This window comes from Centruroides vittatus, unplaced genomic scaffold (assembly GCF_030686945.1).
Source record: "Centruroides vittatus isolate TY-2023 unplaced genomic scaffold, ASM3068694v2 contig_459, whole genome shotgun sequence".
Classification (NCBI taxonomy): Eukaryota; Metazoa; Arthropoda; class Arachnida; order Scorpiones; family Buthidae; genus Centruroides; species Centruroides vittatus.
The window spans coordinates 1,883,669-1,901,511 of NW_027122255.1; the positions used below are offsets into that span (position 1 = coordinate 1,883,669).

The window sequence follows — 17,843 nt, forward strand, 5'->3', positions numbered from 1 at the left end:
GTGACGTCACGTTTCCCATCAGACAATGCGCGAGTTTACTTCCGGAAAGACGGTCAAAGATGTCCTCAGTCGAAGTATATTGCATTTGTGGTCAGCCGTATGATCCCTCTTGTTTTATGATACAGTGTGATGTCTGCAAAGATTGGTTTCATGGAAGGTAAAAGTTTATTAAATAATATCTGCCATCAAATATAGCATCTTTTATTCGTTTAAATATATTGTTTCATTCAAAGTAATAATAATAAAGAATGGTATTGAGTGTTCACATAAAATGTGAATAAAGAATGATTATGCTTTTGTCATTTCGTTGATGGACTTTAAAATTTTTATTTTATTAAATATATATGAAATGCTGATTATTTTAAACTAATTTAATATATTTTTCACACTATATATTTAAATTCCTTTTGTCAAATTATAAGATTAGATAAATCTTTGGTAGAAGTTACTTCTAGATAATTTCTATACACACACACAAGTAAATGGCCTGAAAGTAACTTTCATCAAATCTTTTAAAGCCTATTTCTTTTATCATCAATTGTACCAATTATTTTACATTTTCCCTCTATATTTCTACATTTTCTTTTTATTTAATTTGAAATTATTATTATATATTTTGTATATTTAGTTTCTAAAATTAAATTTTTATGATATGTATACTTTGTCATTGGAAGTATTTTACAGATTTTTAGTATTAAAATTATTATTAATTTATTAAATGATAGATTGTTTCTTTTATAGAAGTGAATGACAAGTTTATGAAAATTTTGTATAATGTCTGAAACTATTTGGGAAATTTATATTTTATTGGCATTGTTGACATTTTTGTTGTTTTCTAATGATAAATTGCTTTCTAAATTTATCAATCTATATATATAAAAGCATAAAAGCAATCATTAAATATAACAAATTTATGTAATTTAAAATTTTCGTGTCTCTTTTCAAATTATTTACTTATTTGTTACTAACATTATGGTCTTTAAATGCTTATTTCATATAACATAATTATACATCATTGGATTTTAGTAACATATTAATGAAAACTTAAATATAAACATATATATACCAAATTAACAAAATCTCCAGTAAATTGCCTAATAATTGATAGAAGTACTTAAATAATTTTATATCCATCTTCTACAGTACTTGAATTATTAGAAAACTTTTATCCATTGAAAACATTAATAATTAGTATAAGTTTTCTGATTTTTAGATTAAAACTTAGAAGCTGCAATATATATCTAATTATTATAAGATGATAGTCCAATGTATCATAATGGCATTTGTAAAGGTATCCAACATCAGTATTCATATACTGTACCTCCAATACTTGATGAAATAGCTTTATTTTTATTTTTAAGATTGTTAGTACTTTATTGAAGTGTGTATTAAATTAATAAGAGTAATTTTGAAATTTTCATTTCATATTTTATGCGTTTTACTGTAAATTGGAATATTTATAATGTTCTTTAAGTTGTGTTATTATTGAAAATATTAGTCATATAAAGTTGAAATCTTTGAAATGCATAATATATAATTTTTACCTGTAATAATTTGTTACGATCAATATTTATATGAAATATAAAAACATATAGAAAGTAGTTATAGAAAGTAATTATCATTTTAAAAAGAAAATGTTGAATTGATGTAACTTTAATAAAGCATTTTTTTAATATAAAATATAACTTTTATAACTAGTTTAATACTTGCAGAAAAGAATTAAATGCATATTTTTTGCCATTTATATAGTTTTTTTTTTATTGTAACAAAAAACAATTTTTGTCAGCATAGTTTAACTCCATCTGGTTTAAATCACTGTTATTAAAAAATTTGTTTTACTTCAAGAAGTCTTAAAGCATTTGTGATTTTTATATTTTTAAAGCTTTGTTTAGTTTTATTTTCAGAAGTATATTGTATGTTTTAAAAGATGCACGTCTGAAGATAAGCTTGTTAAATGACTTAAAGTATTTATTTCCTTTGGATTTTTTTAAGACTTCTTGAAGTAATACTGTTTTCTAACAAGATATATACAAAGAATTTAGTACGTTATTTGTGTGAACTTGATAAATTTTTAGTTTAATGTAAGAAAAGTTCAATAATTAAAAAGAAAAAACTTGGAAGAAAATATTTATAAATATAATGATGCAAATGCTTAAAAATATGGAAATAATTTTCTTTTTTCCATCTGTGTAATGCTAGCAGGTGAATTAGTTAAAATGAATTTTGACATTAAAATTTTATGTTTAAAATTCTCCAGCGCAGTGTGGCGTTATTTCTCGTGTGAACATTACCTCGTGATGGCCCACCATTGGCCGATGGTTCCATTCCCTGAACACTGGGAGTTCAGTCGTAGGTTCACGCTTCGCCAAGGTGGGCTGGCCACATGAAGTTTTTCAGGTTTTCTCTACGTCTGTAATGCCTGAATAGGGGCCAGTTACCCTTAAATGGATTTTCCGGAAGGCATTATTTTCCTTGATATGACCATCGTAAACGCATACAACTACTATTACATGACAATTATGTCACACTTTACCACAGGGCGATACAGGCTAGAAGCTCATGTCCAACTAGCTTCTACAAGACAAGACACATTACCCTGCATGTCTAGCCAAACAATTCCATTACTTTCATCTTAATGCTAATTATCTTATCTTTAATCTTAATGCTTTTATCTTTGCTAATTAGTCTTTTATGATAATTTCTTAATGCTTTTAGTATTTAACACTATATTAATTCTCTATAAAATGTGTTTTTGGTATGTATTTTGGACAAAAATAATTATTGAACAACATATGTTTAGAACGAATTAATTGGATTTATATTGATTCATATGGAAATAATTGCCTCGGTTTTTGTCAGTTTTGGATTTTGTCAATTGTTTTTGGATGGATTATCGATGAAAACTGAGGTATCACTGTAATCTAAATTTACGAATACATGTACGTACCGATACATACTTGTAAATGATGTTTACAATTTGGTGATGTTTACAGTACATTACAGACTATTTGTGAATGTGGTTTGCACTAAGACATTATAAAATAAGATGATTTTGTATTGTTAAATAACAAATAGTATTAAAATTATTTTGCGATAGTAGAAAATAAACTAATTTATATTAAATTTACTAATATCGAGTGACACTGACAATGATGCCAAACGATAGATATTGGAACTTCCATGGAAAACGCCAATATTGAGCTCTTAAAGTCTGCTAAATAAGACAAAACAACACAGAGTCACATCTGTGACTCTGTGTTGTTTCGTCTTATTTAGCGGACTTTAAGAGTATTCATATTTTGTTCATTTATTCATTTATATTTCACAGATATTTTGTGTGTTTTCATATTTCGTTCTCTAGGATTTATGATGATTATATTAACATTTACTGTAAATGTACATATTTTAATATGATTTTATGTGCTTTTAACACTTTTCTGGTGATATCACAACTTCAATATTTGTGGTGGACAGATGTAAAATCAAATAAAATGACTTAAACTTGATTTTTATTTTTCCATATATTTTTTTGACAAACAACGTATAATCGAGAATGACTTAACTCGAAACGACATAACCCGAGGTATACCTGTATTTCATGACAAGCTGATGCAAATTTGATCTTACCTGACAATGGTCATTGACAATCTGACATTAATGTATCCAGTTGTGATAGAACAAGTTTCTTTATAGTGTCTGAGGAAGGTTCTAACAGTAGACTTGTTTAAATACAATTTAATGTGCAGTCTGTGGTATAGCTGTATCATTTTGTCATTTCTGAAGGATCTTATAGCATTTGCAGTCCTAGCCTCTATTGTGCCATTTTTAGTGTTTTAAACAATGCAGAGACTACACAAGATTTTATAGTTCTATTTGTTTGCATATTGCTGACTGAACAATACACAAAGCATCAAAAAATTTGTATGTCCAACTGAGCAATGTATGCCAAATACTAGGTATCTGTAAATTTGTTGCCTATGATTTTGTGGAGGAGTAATGCTTTCAGGCATACATGATGTCTATTGGTGATTGAGCCAATTTTTTTTTTGTAAACCATAGCTCAAGTAGAGAATTGTTATTTATTAAATGACTTTCATTTTAAATGTAAATGAGTCCAGTTTTCTTACTGTTTATAAGATCTATGAATGGAGTGTACATATATTTATTGCCGTGGGGAAGATATTACACATAGTACAGTTTAAAAAATCAGTTTTGGTACAGGTTTCATTAAACAACATACAGAAATTCTTACATCTTATTGCTTTCAAATTAATTTCATTTACGTGTTTATTCATCACATAAATGTTTCATTATAAGCAATGTGTTTTTTTATAATATATTAAAGGCTCTACACTGGATCTACTTTTGACAGTCCAAAATTAGCATTTCTTATGTAACTTAAAATAATATATTTTGCAATAGACAACATCTGAATGCTGATTAAAATGTACTGAATCAACCAACATAGGGCTTAGATACAAGCAAAATTTCACTTACAATTCACTCACATATAAAACATCAACCGCACACCGTGATAAATAGACAATAACGTTCACCAAAAAACCAAAAAAACAGTGCATTATCTCATAAAAATAAAATTGTCACAAACGTTTTCGAACATAAAGTTCTTCATCAGGCGAGAAACGGACAAATTGCAAAAAACATTCGATGGAACACTTTTTGAAAGAGCTGTGAGAAAGATTCGAAATGAAACTCGTGCGGATGTCGTCATCATTGCGCATGGTCGGAAGTAGAAACTTTTCTGTATTATCATCCATCGTATATGAGCGTTTGCCATGCTACGAATAATGATAACTCCTCTTTGCTGTTAATACATTTCTTATCTCGGGCAGTTTTGTATATATAAATTGCCTCCATCCATCGCAAATGGTGTGTAAGGGGTGTGGTGTGGATAATCTTGGCCTCGTCAAACATTGGCTGGCTATCCGAATCTGTGGCGTAACGTGCCAAAGTGGTTGTAAATCTCTTGTGGCGGATGTCCGCTTTATGTTCTTTAATTCTCGCTCCTAATGATCACTTTGTGGAGCCGATGTATATTAAATCTTCTTCGCATCTATGATCTTTTAGCGGGATGGCATACACTCCAGACAGCTTGTCTTGGTTGGGAGTAGTATCCTTCGCATTACGGAGCAGCTGATATATATTAGGGCATCTTTTATAGGGGATGCTGACTTGTCTCTTCCTAGCAATCTCCAAGTAAAGCTTCCTTAAATACAAATTATACGTGAGCGGAATACTATCTTTATGATCCGTTGTTACTCCAAAAAAATATATCATCCCCAACTGTCAATGCAAACCAATCCGCAGGAGCAAGTAACAACGGATCATAAAGATAGTATTCCGCTCACGTATAATTTGTATTTAAGGAAGCTTTACTTGGAGATTGCTAGGAAGAGACAAGTCAGCATCCCCTATAAAAGATGCCCTAATATATATCAGCTGCTCCGTAATGCGAAGGATACTACTCCCAACCAAGACAAGCTGTCTGGAGTGTATGCCATCCCGCTAAAAGATCATAGATGCGAAGAAGATTTAATATACATCGGCTCCACAAAGTGATCATTAGGAGCGAGAATTAAAGAACATAAAGCGGACATCCGCCACAAGAGATTTACAACCACTTTGGCACGTTACGCCACAGATTCGGATAGCCAGCCAATGTTTGACGAGGCCAAGATTATCCACACCACACCCCTTACACACCATTTGCGATGGATGGAGGCAATTTATATATACAAAACTGCCCGAGATAAGAAATGTATTAACAGCAAAGAGGAGTTATCATTATTCGTAGCATGGCAAACGCTCATATACGATGGATGATAATACAGAAAAGTTTCTACTTCCGACCATGCGCAATGATGACGACATCCGTACAAGTTTCATTTCGAATCTTTCTCACAGCTCTTTCAAAAAGTGTTCCATCGAACGTTTTTTGCAATTTGTCCGTTTCTTGCCTGATGAAGAACTTTATGTTCGAAAACGTTTGTGACAATTTTATTTTTATGATATAATGCACTGTTTTTTTTGGTTTTTTGGTGGACGTTATTATTCACTCAAATGTTTTCATCCACATTCAATTGGACATCTTCAGGCTGTAGATGGAATTGGAACTGCACACTTTTGAGCAATTCAAAACTGTGTTGTCATTTGCTGATAGGAAGAGATAGTTCCCATACATACTCATAGTTTATGTAGAGTAGAGAAAAAAATTGTATGGGTTGGGGATGTGTTTCCATCCTTAAAATTGATGTCTGTGTGGGGTGCTTTTAAGTGAGAGGCAATCTGTCTGCTGGTTGCTCCAACATACTCCAATTCCTTTCTGGTTTGTTGGTCCTTAAGAGGATGGAGCAAATGTTACCAAACTGGCAAATCTTTGATGTTTCCGAGGAGAGAGGAAAAATGTATGGGTTCCTTTTGTAAGCCAGCTTGATGATGATATTTGCTCTCTCTTTGTAAATAGGATCCAGAGCTGCATTGTATGTAACTGCCTCGTGTGTCTCAGACCATGGCAGGTTACAGGTCTCTGGATGTGCATGGGTGGTATGATGTTCCATGATCCTCTTAATAGACTTCCATATAAAATCCATGTTGTACTGTCCTAGTTTGTGATGGTTTGTAATTTTTGCATCTTATTGCTTGGATTAGAGATGTGCAAAAATGCACCTTGGACCAGAAAGGTAAAAGCAGCCATCTTATATGAAACAGGATTGTGTGAGGGTGATGGAATGAATATGGGGTGATAGGTTGGTTTTCTGTACACTCTTGTGACTATGGGTACGTTTGTAAAGTCAAATGAGTTAAACATCTTAGTAATGAATCGGTCAAAAAGTAGTAGTCTTGCTTAGCATGCATACTCTGCAGTGATGACGTTTTGAACGAAACTTTAACAAAGTTCACGAAAGAAAGAGTTAGTTCACTTCATTAAGAAAATGGTGCCCAATGATATCGATGTTTCTAAATCTACTCGAGTATTTAAATTGTGAATTATAAGGTGAAATGGTAACTGTCCACCTGAAGCAATCTGAGAAAACTATTTTGGATAAAGCTGCGCTAGCAACATTCATATCTTCGATTTTAGAAATAGCCATTTAATTATAAACAAATTGGTCAAAAAGTTTAACGAAATAAGAATAATGATGACTTTATTCTCGTTTAACTTTTTTGACTTTATGAACATATCCTATGAATCTGTCCCTCGGTTTGATGTCAATGGCTAAGAACTTAGATGTTGACATCAAATTGAGAGATGGATGCAGCTTCTCTGTCCTAATCTTGTCTTCTAATGTTCCTTACATTCAGCACAACAGTTCCCAACTCATTTATAGTGGAATTGTCTGTAGCTGCCCAGTGGTGACATGAAGATTCATGAACATCAGGAATTGTTTTCTGTTGAGGCCAGTTTTGTTGACAAATCTGATGACAAGAGGCAATTGTTCTGTATTCTGACTGGTATATTATGCTTTATGACAGAAATTTTCTGCTTTATTCTGCCTAATTTCTTTTTTGAAAAAATTAGTTTTTAAAAAAAAAGTTTAGAAATGTCTTGTATTCAGCACTCAAATTTTCTTCAATGTTTTTATTGGTTTACATGATACTCAACATTACTTTTACTGTATATCTTCATCTGAATCCAATGGATCAGTCGAGTTGAAAATGAGATGAATATAAATGTCCAAATTAGCCTTGGTAAATGATAATCTTTATGACAAGATGTTTGGGGTAGAAAAACTGTCAACATCTGCACTGCTAACAGGAACTGACAGAGCTTTTAATGCCAGCTGACTCAAAATCAGCATTTGCTTGGTAAAGCACTTCCAGAAATTTGTTATATCATTGAACACTGCTCTTATTTCATTGTTGATCAAAGCATTGTAGAATGCTATCTTCCTTCAGAACCTTTTTCTCAGAGAATCTGCATAATTGAGAAAGTATTCTGTCCATTGCTTGGTTATGATTTGGATCTAGAACTTTATGCTTTTTCCAGAACTGTCATGCTGGATGTTTGCTGTCTAGATAAAGTTGGAACTTTGAACCCATACTAAGAGGTATGAATGAATGCCTCTACGAATTTATCACATATCCTTTCCTACAACACTTGATTTTGATTCAGGTTATTACTCAGTTTCTTTGATCATGTTGCCTATGGCTGCAGCTTGGCTTGCAATTGCATATAGCTATTTTTTGAGTTGGGACTCATAAAATAACTTGCTGAGCTCTTGCAATACAGCTCTTTCTGTAACCTGATTTTCTCTAATCCATGTCACTATAGCATCCCACCTCTTATGGTAGTATGAAACTGTTTCTGCCACATCCCCATTGAGTAATAACTAGTACAGGTTGGCAGTGTCAGAAAGTGGTGGAGCTATCTATAGTGTGAATGTTTTTTGTTTGTTGCCTTAACTAGATCTGCCTTCATCCCTGAGATGAAACAGTTTAGGAAGTTGATCTTAGTGTGCACTGCTTCTGTGACTAAATGTGTAACAGTCTTGTGCATACTAGCATGAGTTTCAAAGCAGCAGCATTCATATATGGAGTGTTGTCTGTTAAAAGCTCAACAAAATTATCTAACTTAACATTCAAAAGTTTAAGAGTTGCAAATACTTCTTTGACAATGATATCACTGTTGCACTTCTCTACAATCTGCAATCACACTAGACAGATTGTTTTGTAGGTTCTTTGGCACACGATGGATTTACAAGTTTTCCTGTTTTTCACTTTGACTGACTCTAATATCAGCAGAATGTTGCTATCTCAATACATTTGTGTAGTAGCATCTAAATCTGTTACAACATTGAGGAGAACCCTGCACAAGGTGCTTTCATTAGGCAAGTTTCTGCTTGGAGATAGTTTTAAATTAGATTTCATCCACTTTTTGAATCCTCTGAGATGGAAAATGCAAGGGTATTCCCACAGAAGAGAATGCAGAAACCATGTCTTGTCATCTTGAAGGTTTAATACTTCTGGAAGCATAAACAGCAAGATACTTTGTTTGCTGCTGCTACTATTTGGGAATTTTATTACTATTCTGCTATTCTGATTGCGAATTCCTCTAAATATGGATATAAACAAAGCAACAATTTTTCCTATAGCTAAGTGTAGAGGAACCCCGTGATGTCTTATCACGGATTCGATATTTCCTAACGTCACAATCGACACTTTGTTAATTAAGGAGGTGTCATTCAAGATGGCAAAGTGTGAACTGTGTATGTGAGTGGTGGCATTAGACAGAGGCATGAACCTTGTTTACACTTAACACCCGTTTATTAAAATACAAAAGACATCTTACATAAGACAAGAGATCTCTTTTGGTTCTTAAAAACTAATCCAACACAATGTCAGTATCTGAACAGGATGCAATATTTGTATAATGATAAAGTTTCAAAGTTCGTTGCTCCTTATCGGTGAATCAGAGTTCTGAACGGACTGTCCACTGGTGGAGAATGAGAAGCTCACAGTTGTTAGTTCTTGTATTCAGGATCAGTGTTCTCTGTCCCAGCTGGAGAATCTCTTGGTCTTTGGAGAATCCCTTTTGGTTAACTTGGTAGGAAAATCTCTGCTGACCTAGTGAGATGAAAAACTTTTGCTGTCCTTGGATTTGGGCTTCTTAAACATTTTGCATCCCTGATCAGATGCTCTGGTTGGTTTTGATCTTTATCTTCTACTTTTCCAATTGGTTCCTAGTTTGTTGCCAGGGTCAGTCAAGACAGAATTTGGAGATCAGACACTGGCTGAAGATGTTTATTGAATTTGTTGCAAATCCTCCTGTAATTCAGAGTCAAGCATTTTTACTCTGATTGTAAATAATACCAGCTGTACTTGCCTGTCATTTGGTGTTATTATGCATTCTATCTTCCCATTTTCATGATCATTGGAGAAAATGGCCAAATTTCTGATCTGCTCTCACAATATTTTATTTACTAAGAGAATTTTATCTAAAACAACTTTTTTCTTAAAAATAGATTTTAGTTGAGGTTTCGGTTTCTGATTGAGACCTTACATAAGCTTGACCTTGGTCTGGCATAGGACTAAGCACTGGTATAAGCAAAGTAGGATACTTTTCACCAGCATAATAATAATAATAACTCTCCCAGTGGTCACCTACTGGTTGTGGTGGGAGAGCACAGTAATTTTACTGATCCATAGGGCAATGCAGGCTGGAGCACAAGCTCCTGGTAGGGACACCCATGCCAGTAAGGTCTATGGAGAGAAATGAGATATGAGGTCATCTCATAGGTCTGGATGGGCAGGAATGTAGTCCATAACAAGTAAGGCATGGAGTGGGCAGATTCATTTCAAGCAGAGGGACCAAACACTTCATTGATCCAATCAGTAAAAAGGTCACATGTCACCCAAGCCTTGTTGTTGGACCTCCACATCATATTTAGCCTGCTCTTTACACTTCTTGAAGGCTTCTAGAGTTTCTGAATAGTAAACAAGCAGCAGTTTAATTTTCAAATCGCCACTTGCATTGACACAAAATAGCAGCATGAGATGGTCTTTCATTGGCTGGTGACTGGACAATGCATTCTCCTCTGCTGTTATATAGGTTTGCTTTGGCATCTTTTTCCAGAAGAGACCTGTTTTGTCACAATTAAAAACCTGTTGTGGCAGGTAATCTTCAGAATCTATGAGCTTCTTGAAGTCACCAATGAAGTTCTCTGTCGGAGCTTGTCACTTTACCATGGCTTACAATGTTATGGATACCGGTTCTTCTCTTAAACTTCTCAAACCACACATGGCATCCCTTAAATACTACTTCTTTAGCTGTTGATGATCTTGGCATCGTCTTAATGAGGTCAGCAAAAACTTCTTTTGCCTTCTCACAAATGATGTTCTTGTTAATAGTGTTTCCTTGCAATTGCTTTTTGTTTATCCATATGAGAAGCAACCATTCAACATCGTTGAGAATATGTAATCGTTGTGTAGATATTCTTGTCACTCCCTTTGAAGCATCTATCTCCTTAATCTTGTCCTTGTTCTTGAGGATAGTGCAAATCATTGATGTAGACCAGCGTTTCTCAAAGTGGGCGATAACGCCCCCTTGTGGGCAGTGAGTAAATGTAGGGGGCGCTGGACACAGGGTACTGAACGGTGCCCAAAGACATAAGTTGGGGTCACTGACAGCCGTTCCCTTTCCTCTGTTAAACAAATAAGAGGAAACATTGCATTTAATGGTTTCCAGATGTTGAGAATAATGTACAGTAAGGGTACAAAGTGTGAGATTCATAGAAAAGTTTTCCTAAGAATATTTCCAATCCTTTCTCACACAAGAGAAAATGAGTTACGGGACGTTGGGTATAACTTTATGGAACAAAGGGGGCGGTGGAACGAAAACGTTTGAGAATCACTGATATAGACCAATTGTATGTGCATGCTAGATCAGCCATGCTCACATCTTATTCTCATTTTTCAATGATTTTACATTTCATTTCTATGGTTATTTTTATTATTGTATGGTTGTCTTCTTCTGGCCTTTTCTTTGGGTACATCTTTGCAAGAGTAATTAAACTTTGCATTAAAAAAAATCACAATATATCTGATAAATATGCCAAATGATATGCCAAATTCTTGGGCTATGTAAAGGTTATAATTAAATATTAGAAATTAATTAATTTGACTAGAGGTGGCAACTATGCTGCCATCTTGTATTAAATTTAATAATTATAAATAATTAATTTTTAATTTAGACATTTCTGGAATTTAATTTGGAATTGGTCATTAAACGAGCAGAGTTTGGCTTTAATATATAAATATTGGATTTGGATGTTTATATTAGTATTTATGTACTTTATTTATTGTTTTGTGTTTTAATTTATTATTAGGGCATTTAATTGTGTGTTGCCATTATGTGTGTTGCCATTGTAACAAAATAGGTATTGTTTAGGCCTGGGAATGGATTAATTCATTTTCCATTATTTCTAGTGGGAAAAATTAATTGGATTTTGAACAATTTGGAGTTCAAATAGCCTCCTGGAATGAATTAAAGGAAGGCACTACTATATTTGCATTTTAGAATAGATATGTTTTTGTTTTTCTTTTTATTTTATTTTTGTATTTGTTGCTGATATGCTTCCTATTTACCTTAAATTAATCTAAAAAATTAAAATTTATGTTGCATCTGTTCAAATTTCTGTGAAAACTATGCTATGATTTAAACCCCACATTTAAAATCTTTTTAACATACTTTTTAAAAACTTGTAATTCAAACATTATGTACACTTTGCCTGAAGATGACATTTTGAAAAGTACTTGCTTGTAGTTAAAAACTTCTGAAGTAAACAACTTCAATGCAAAAAGACAGTGTAGTTTATTCTTATAGCATATGTTAATTCTATACAGCACAGCAAAGTAGAGTACTGCTGAAATGACAACCATTTCTTTCAAAACTCACTCCAGTAGTCGTATTCCATCCCAAAGTCATCTCAACCCAGGTAGTTTTTCAAACATGAAATATAGTATAGATATTATCCATGTTAAAATCTTTCTTTATTTAAATTTTATTGAGTTTACTTCAAATTTATTTATGTACTGTACATATACATACATAGGTCATGTTTTTTTATGCAGTGCTGCTTTATTGCTAGACAGCAAAGCATTTCTAAATGAAGTGCTATCATATAGCAAACTACAGTCGAGTCCGCATAAGTCGACACCCGGATAACTCAACACCATCGGTTAAGTAGTCACTTTTCTGTGGTCCCGGCTGACTTACATAGGCACTAATGTTAAAAAAACTCCGGTTTACTCGACACCGTTTAACTCGTCACCACTGGATAAGTCGACATACTTTTGCTGCCCCACACTCCGATAAGTTGTCACCCCCTCCTGAAAAAATGAATTCACTCCGCACATGTTGTGCAAACTCATTTTTTTTTTTTCAGGAGGGGGAGTCAATTTATTTATTAATATATAATTAATATATTTAATAATATATTAATATTATTAATATATATATACATGTTAATAAAAATGCCTTAACATTTTATGTATTTTTATGTATAAAATAATAACAGTATATTTTCTTTTCGTTTATCTACATCAACATCACACCAGAATCCAATTTTTCATTTTCTCATGCCAGAGGCATTAAGAATCCTTAAGCCCTGGTCACACTATGCGATTTCCAGCCGTGCAGGCGACTGCAACCACAACAAGCGTAAGTTGCGCGCGTCTTCTCGTGGTCACACATTGTTCGTTGACGTTGCAACTCGGAACACGTGACCCTATAATAAACCAATAAAATTACAGTAGCTTGTTTTTGTCTACTTTCGTGAGTTTACTGACATTTTACGTTCTACTTCAGAGTATTTACGGAATTTTAGGTACTTTTCTTATTAAAATAGCAAGTAGTTCCTTTTCTGGAATGAGTAAAAGAAGAAAGGCGATAATTTTGTTAGAGCTGGCGAGAATATACGAAGAGAAAAATAAGAAAAAACGTTCATGCTGGGTTAAAACTTGGCAAAATGAAAATCAATGGACTAGACAATTGTGCTTTCACCAGCTGATGAATGAATTAAGGCTTTCGGATGCCGAAGGTTATAGGGAATATATCTGTATGAATATAATTTATACTTATATATAATTTAGGCGAAACGTTTTATAGTTTGGCATACCAATTTAGAGTGGCCCATAATTCGATATCAGTCATTATTCCAAAAGTTTTGGATGCTGTTTATTAACGCGTTCAGCCCTTAGCCCGAGATATCTCGGGCAAGTTGTATAGCGTTACAATAAATGGGGTCCTTTAGGACCCCTAAAAAAATTTTTTTTTTTTTTTGATTTTTCGGATGTTTTCTAAGTCTCCAAATTTTTTGAAAAATTTTTACCTGCGCGAAAAAATTTTATTGCGAGTTTAATTAACCTTTAATGACACGCAATTAACGCTTAATGGTTTTTTTATGGGATTTTTTTATAAAACTTTATTCTTCTTTCTAAAGTTCTAGTGCGTCGATTTTACTTCGGTAAAGTTATTTAAAGCTATTTTCTGATGTCAAAAACAGCATCCAATAGTTTTTTAATTTTTTTAATTAATAGATTTTATTATATATACGTTTAATTAAGTCGGGGGGGTCGGAAATTTCAATTAAAATCGTAATTTTAAAAAAATATTTAGAAATATACCGCCATCTAGTATTCACCCTACTTTTTACCCTTCTCCTCCCGAGAGTTTCATGAGAATGTCCCGCGAAAGACGACACCAGCTGTTCTCAAGGTCATCCAGCTGTGTAAACAATGACACATCGGTGTCAAGTTTCGCGCTAAGGCGAGACAAAGGAAATTATACTTTGAAGCTTTTTCTTCAAAATTAACACATTTCTATAATTTTTTTTTCGTTTTTATGTTTAACTACATTAAAATTAAAAAGTATTTAATTCGCCGGAGTCCCAAGGAGTTAATTTCATAAAAGTGAATATTTGAGGGTGTGTTGTTTAGAGGAAAGCTTGAACAATTTAATTCATTTATAATCGATATATTTTTTTCTTTTTTATAAGCATTTATTTTATTCAATTGTATATTATTAAAAGTAATCTAACTTTTTAAAATAAATCTAACAATAACTTTTATAAATTCAGATTTGATTTATATCATATATAGCATTTAAATGTACCGAAACTGAGTTAATACAAATGTTATAAGCAAGATATGTTGACAAATATACAACACAAAGTATAACGTGGCACAAAGACGTTTTCTGATTGGATGCATGTTTGCAACCGCTGCGAGTAGAACAAACTTTTTGTTTCTAGTTGAAGTTGCAGTCGTGCTGGTTTTCAAGGGGGGATTACTAGTTAACAGGAACAGCCGTCGCGGTTGCAGTCACCTGCGCGGCTGGAAATCGTGTAGTGTGACCAAGGCTTTAGACGTTACTTGCCAACAATTGACAATTGCGAAGATGATGTTTTCAAGACGTTCGTGATCATTGAAAAAGAAAGTCGAGACAGTTAAGTGCTCAAAACAAACAACACTAAACGAATTTTTCAGTTTTTCATCTACAGAGTAATTGTAAATGGAGGACACAATGTATTGTAAGCCTATACTACTGTATAACACACTACTGTATTTTATTAATTGTAGTTTTGTAGTTTTTTTCCAACTTCACTTTAGTCGTCACATTGGATAACTCGACACATTTCCACTTCCCCTTGGGGTGTCGACTTATGCGGAGTCGACTGTACTTCTAAATATTTGCCTCAAGGGGTCAAGCAGCAAAGGTAAAGCAGCTTTTACGTCTACTACACATTCAGAGCAAAATGGATGCTTGTATGTATAATGAGATACTATGGTATAAAAATAAAAAAGTTGAAGTGACTGTTGATAAAAGTATTAAAGAAAGATTGAGAAAGATTAGATTTTTTAAAATGACTCTGAAAGTCATTTGAGGAATAGGAAGATACTATATCTTAAACATAATTATTCATCTTCTGTCTCTCTACTTTGTTCATATTTTCGGAAAGAGAAATGCTCAATTCTTTCTCTCTTTTTTTTTTTGTTATATTGTTCTTTAACTAAAACATGACTTTTGGCTGTAACAAGAATTAAAGAACTGATTATGGCATCCTTGTTTAGCTCAAGCAGAAAGCGTTTCTAAACTATAATGCAAGACATGTAGCAATGCTTGTGACGTGATTTTTGCTACACACTCACTACATAAATAAACATAGCCGTACATACATATAATCTTTTCAACAAGAGATACATTTTTTGAGATTATTTTTGGTAAGCAGTTAGTCAATCTCATTGACAATTAAGAAGTGTCTTGATAATTATAATGCCAGTAAGTTATAAACTTTTGCTTATTTCATTGCTATAAAGTGAATTTTGATGACTGAAATAATTATATACAGTTAAAATGATATTCCTAGCTTGATTCTGACTATTTAATTTTTTTGTTTTGTTCACATATAACAGCATGACTTTCTGCCATTTTACTAATGAAAACATAAATAAAGACGTCATTACTATTTTATTTACTTGCTTCATTTTACTTTCCCAGTTTTGTTTTATGTAACAGAGAAAGTATGGTGATTAGTCAAAAAATAATTCCCCAAGGTTTTTGGACTAGAGACCTTGAAATGTTGAGAAATGCAAAAAAATTCAAGAGTTTTCTGTATGTATAGATGTTAGTGTGTACATGTGGCGTGATTATGTTGCTCTTTGAAGCTTAATAATTCTTGTACTTTTTGTCAGAAATTTCTGAAATTTTGTGGGGAGGTTTTTGTATTAGGGAATTGATGCTATTAAATTTTGGTAGTTAAAGGTTGACAGGGTGGGGAGATAAAAGGGAGTTGTGTGTCATATTTCAAGTAGGGTTGGACTTAATGATTATTTTATTTGTTATTAGCATTTACAATTTTTTATAAAACTCATCTCTACTCAAAATTAAGCTTTTGTCCATTTTATAATAATTAATTACACTCATTGCCATAAAAATCAGGGCACCAAGGAGGAGTTGTCAGAATTGAATGAAATTGTACTTGTATGAGTGTAATGGTAATTAAGTAAGTGATTACAAAATGAAAGTAGGATTATTTATCGCAGGAAAAATTACAAATGTGAAAGGTGGTTCTAGTACCACTTTTCGGCCACCTCTAGTGTGAATACATGTGATGTGGGTGGGCATGGAAGCATACAGGTGCTATATGGTGTCCTGCAAGATCTCAGTCCATGGTAGTTGCAAGCAGTTTTCTAGTTCAGTAAACTCCTAGGGTGTTCAACTTGACATCCCAAGTGATCCCAGACATGTTCAATTGGTGACATATCAGGAGACCGGGAAGGCCAGGGAAGTGTGGCAGTGTGGCGAAGGAAATTCTGCAACATCCTTGCTACATATGGTCAAGCATTGTCCTGTTGGAAAATGGCTCTTTGGATCCCTGCCATGAGAGGCAATACATGTGGCTGTAGGATGTCATTCTTCTTGGATTACTACTATAGGTGACCGACTGTCATATGTGATGACACCTCAGACCATCATACCAGCTGTGGAGTTGGTGTGCTGCTCCAAAGTATAGGCAGGATTGAGGCTTTCACCATGGTTCTATACATGAATATGGTCATCATCAGTGCTCAAACTGAATCTGGATTTGTTGCTTTTAGATGACCTGGTTCCGTTCCATTGCGGTCCAATCCAGCCAGCAGCAACACCAACTGCAAACCGAGGTGATGGTGGGTGGGTGTAAATGGCAGCATGTGTAATGGCCATTGCAATACCAGATGTTCCTCATCCAGACACCTTGAAATGGTACATACATGGATCTGTAATGAGGGTGCCACCTGTGTCTGGATGGCAACCAATGAAATAGTTGGCTGCCATCTAGACATCTCTTAGCTAGTGGTCTGCCAAGAGTATTCTGAGTCTAGGTGTGTGTGAGCTTTTGCTTGTCCACTGGTTCCAATACCTCACAGTGTTGTCAGAACGGCCTAGGTGGTGGCTATTTGGCGAGATGACAATCCAGCTTCTCTCAACCTGATGAATCCTTCCCCTCTCAAACTCAGTTGTACATATGGTATTTGATTGCAATATAAAGGCATCTCTAGTGATACAGTGTCCCTCTTCAATAGGTAAACTACAGACAGGATGCCTTTGCACCCTTTTTTATGAGCCAAGGAGGATGCACTTTAATGCTCTCTGCAATGAGCCATCACACTACAACTCTAATTATTTCCATATCTTCTTGAGATCTATCTGCATGCCAAGTTCCACAGCAATATGACAACTCCTCCTTGCTGTGCTAATTTTTAGGCAATGAGTGTATATAAAAAGTTTTAAAATAAAATATCATAACAGATTTACTCATCAATCGCACACCGCACTAAATAAA

The 17,843-nt window shown here is 33.7% G+C and overlaps 1 protein-coding gene across 2 annotated transcripts in view; it reads left to right on the forward strand.

Annotated features, from left to right (window-relative positions):
- Positions 1-17,843, forward strand: part of LOC136977450 (histone lysine demethylase PHF8-like) — an 83,648-nt gene continuing 65,805 nt past the window's right edge. For both annotated transcript variants that reach the window (XM_067272936.1, XM_067272937.1), the window contains exon 1: positions 1-157. In XM_067272936.1, coding sequence (XP_067129037.1) covers positions 60-157 — 98 coding nt within the window. In that variant the 5' untranslated portion in view covers positions 1-59. The remainder of the gene's footprint in view (positions 158-17,843) is intronic.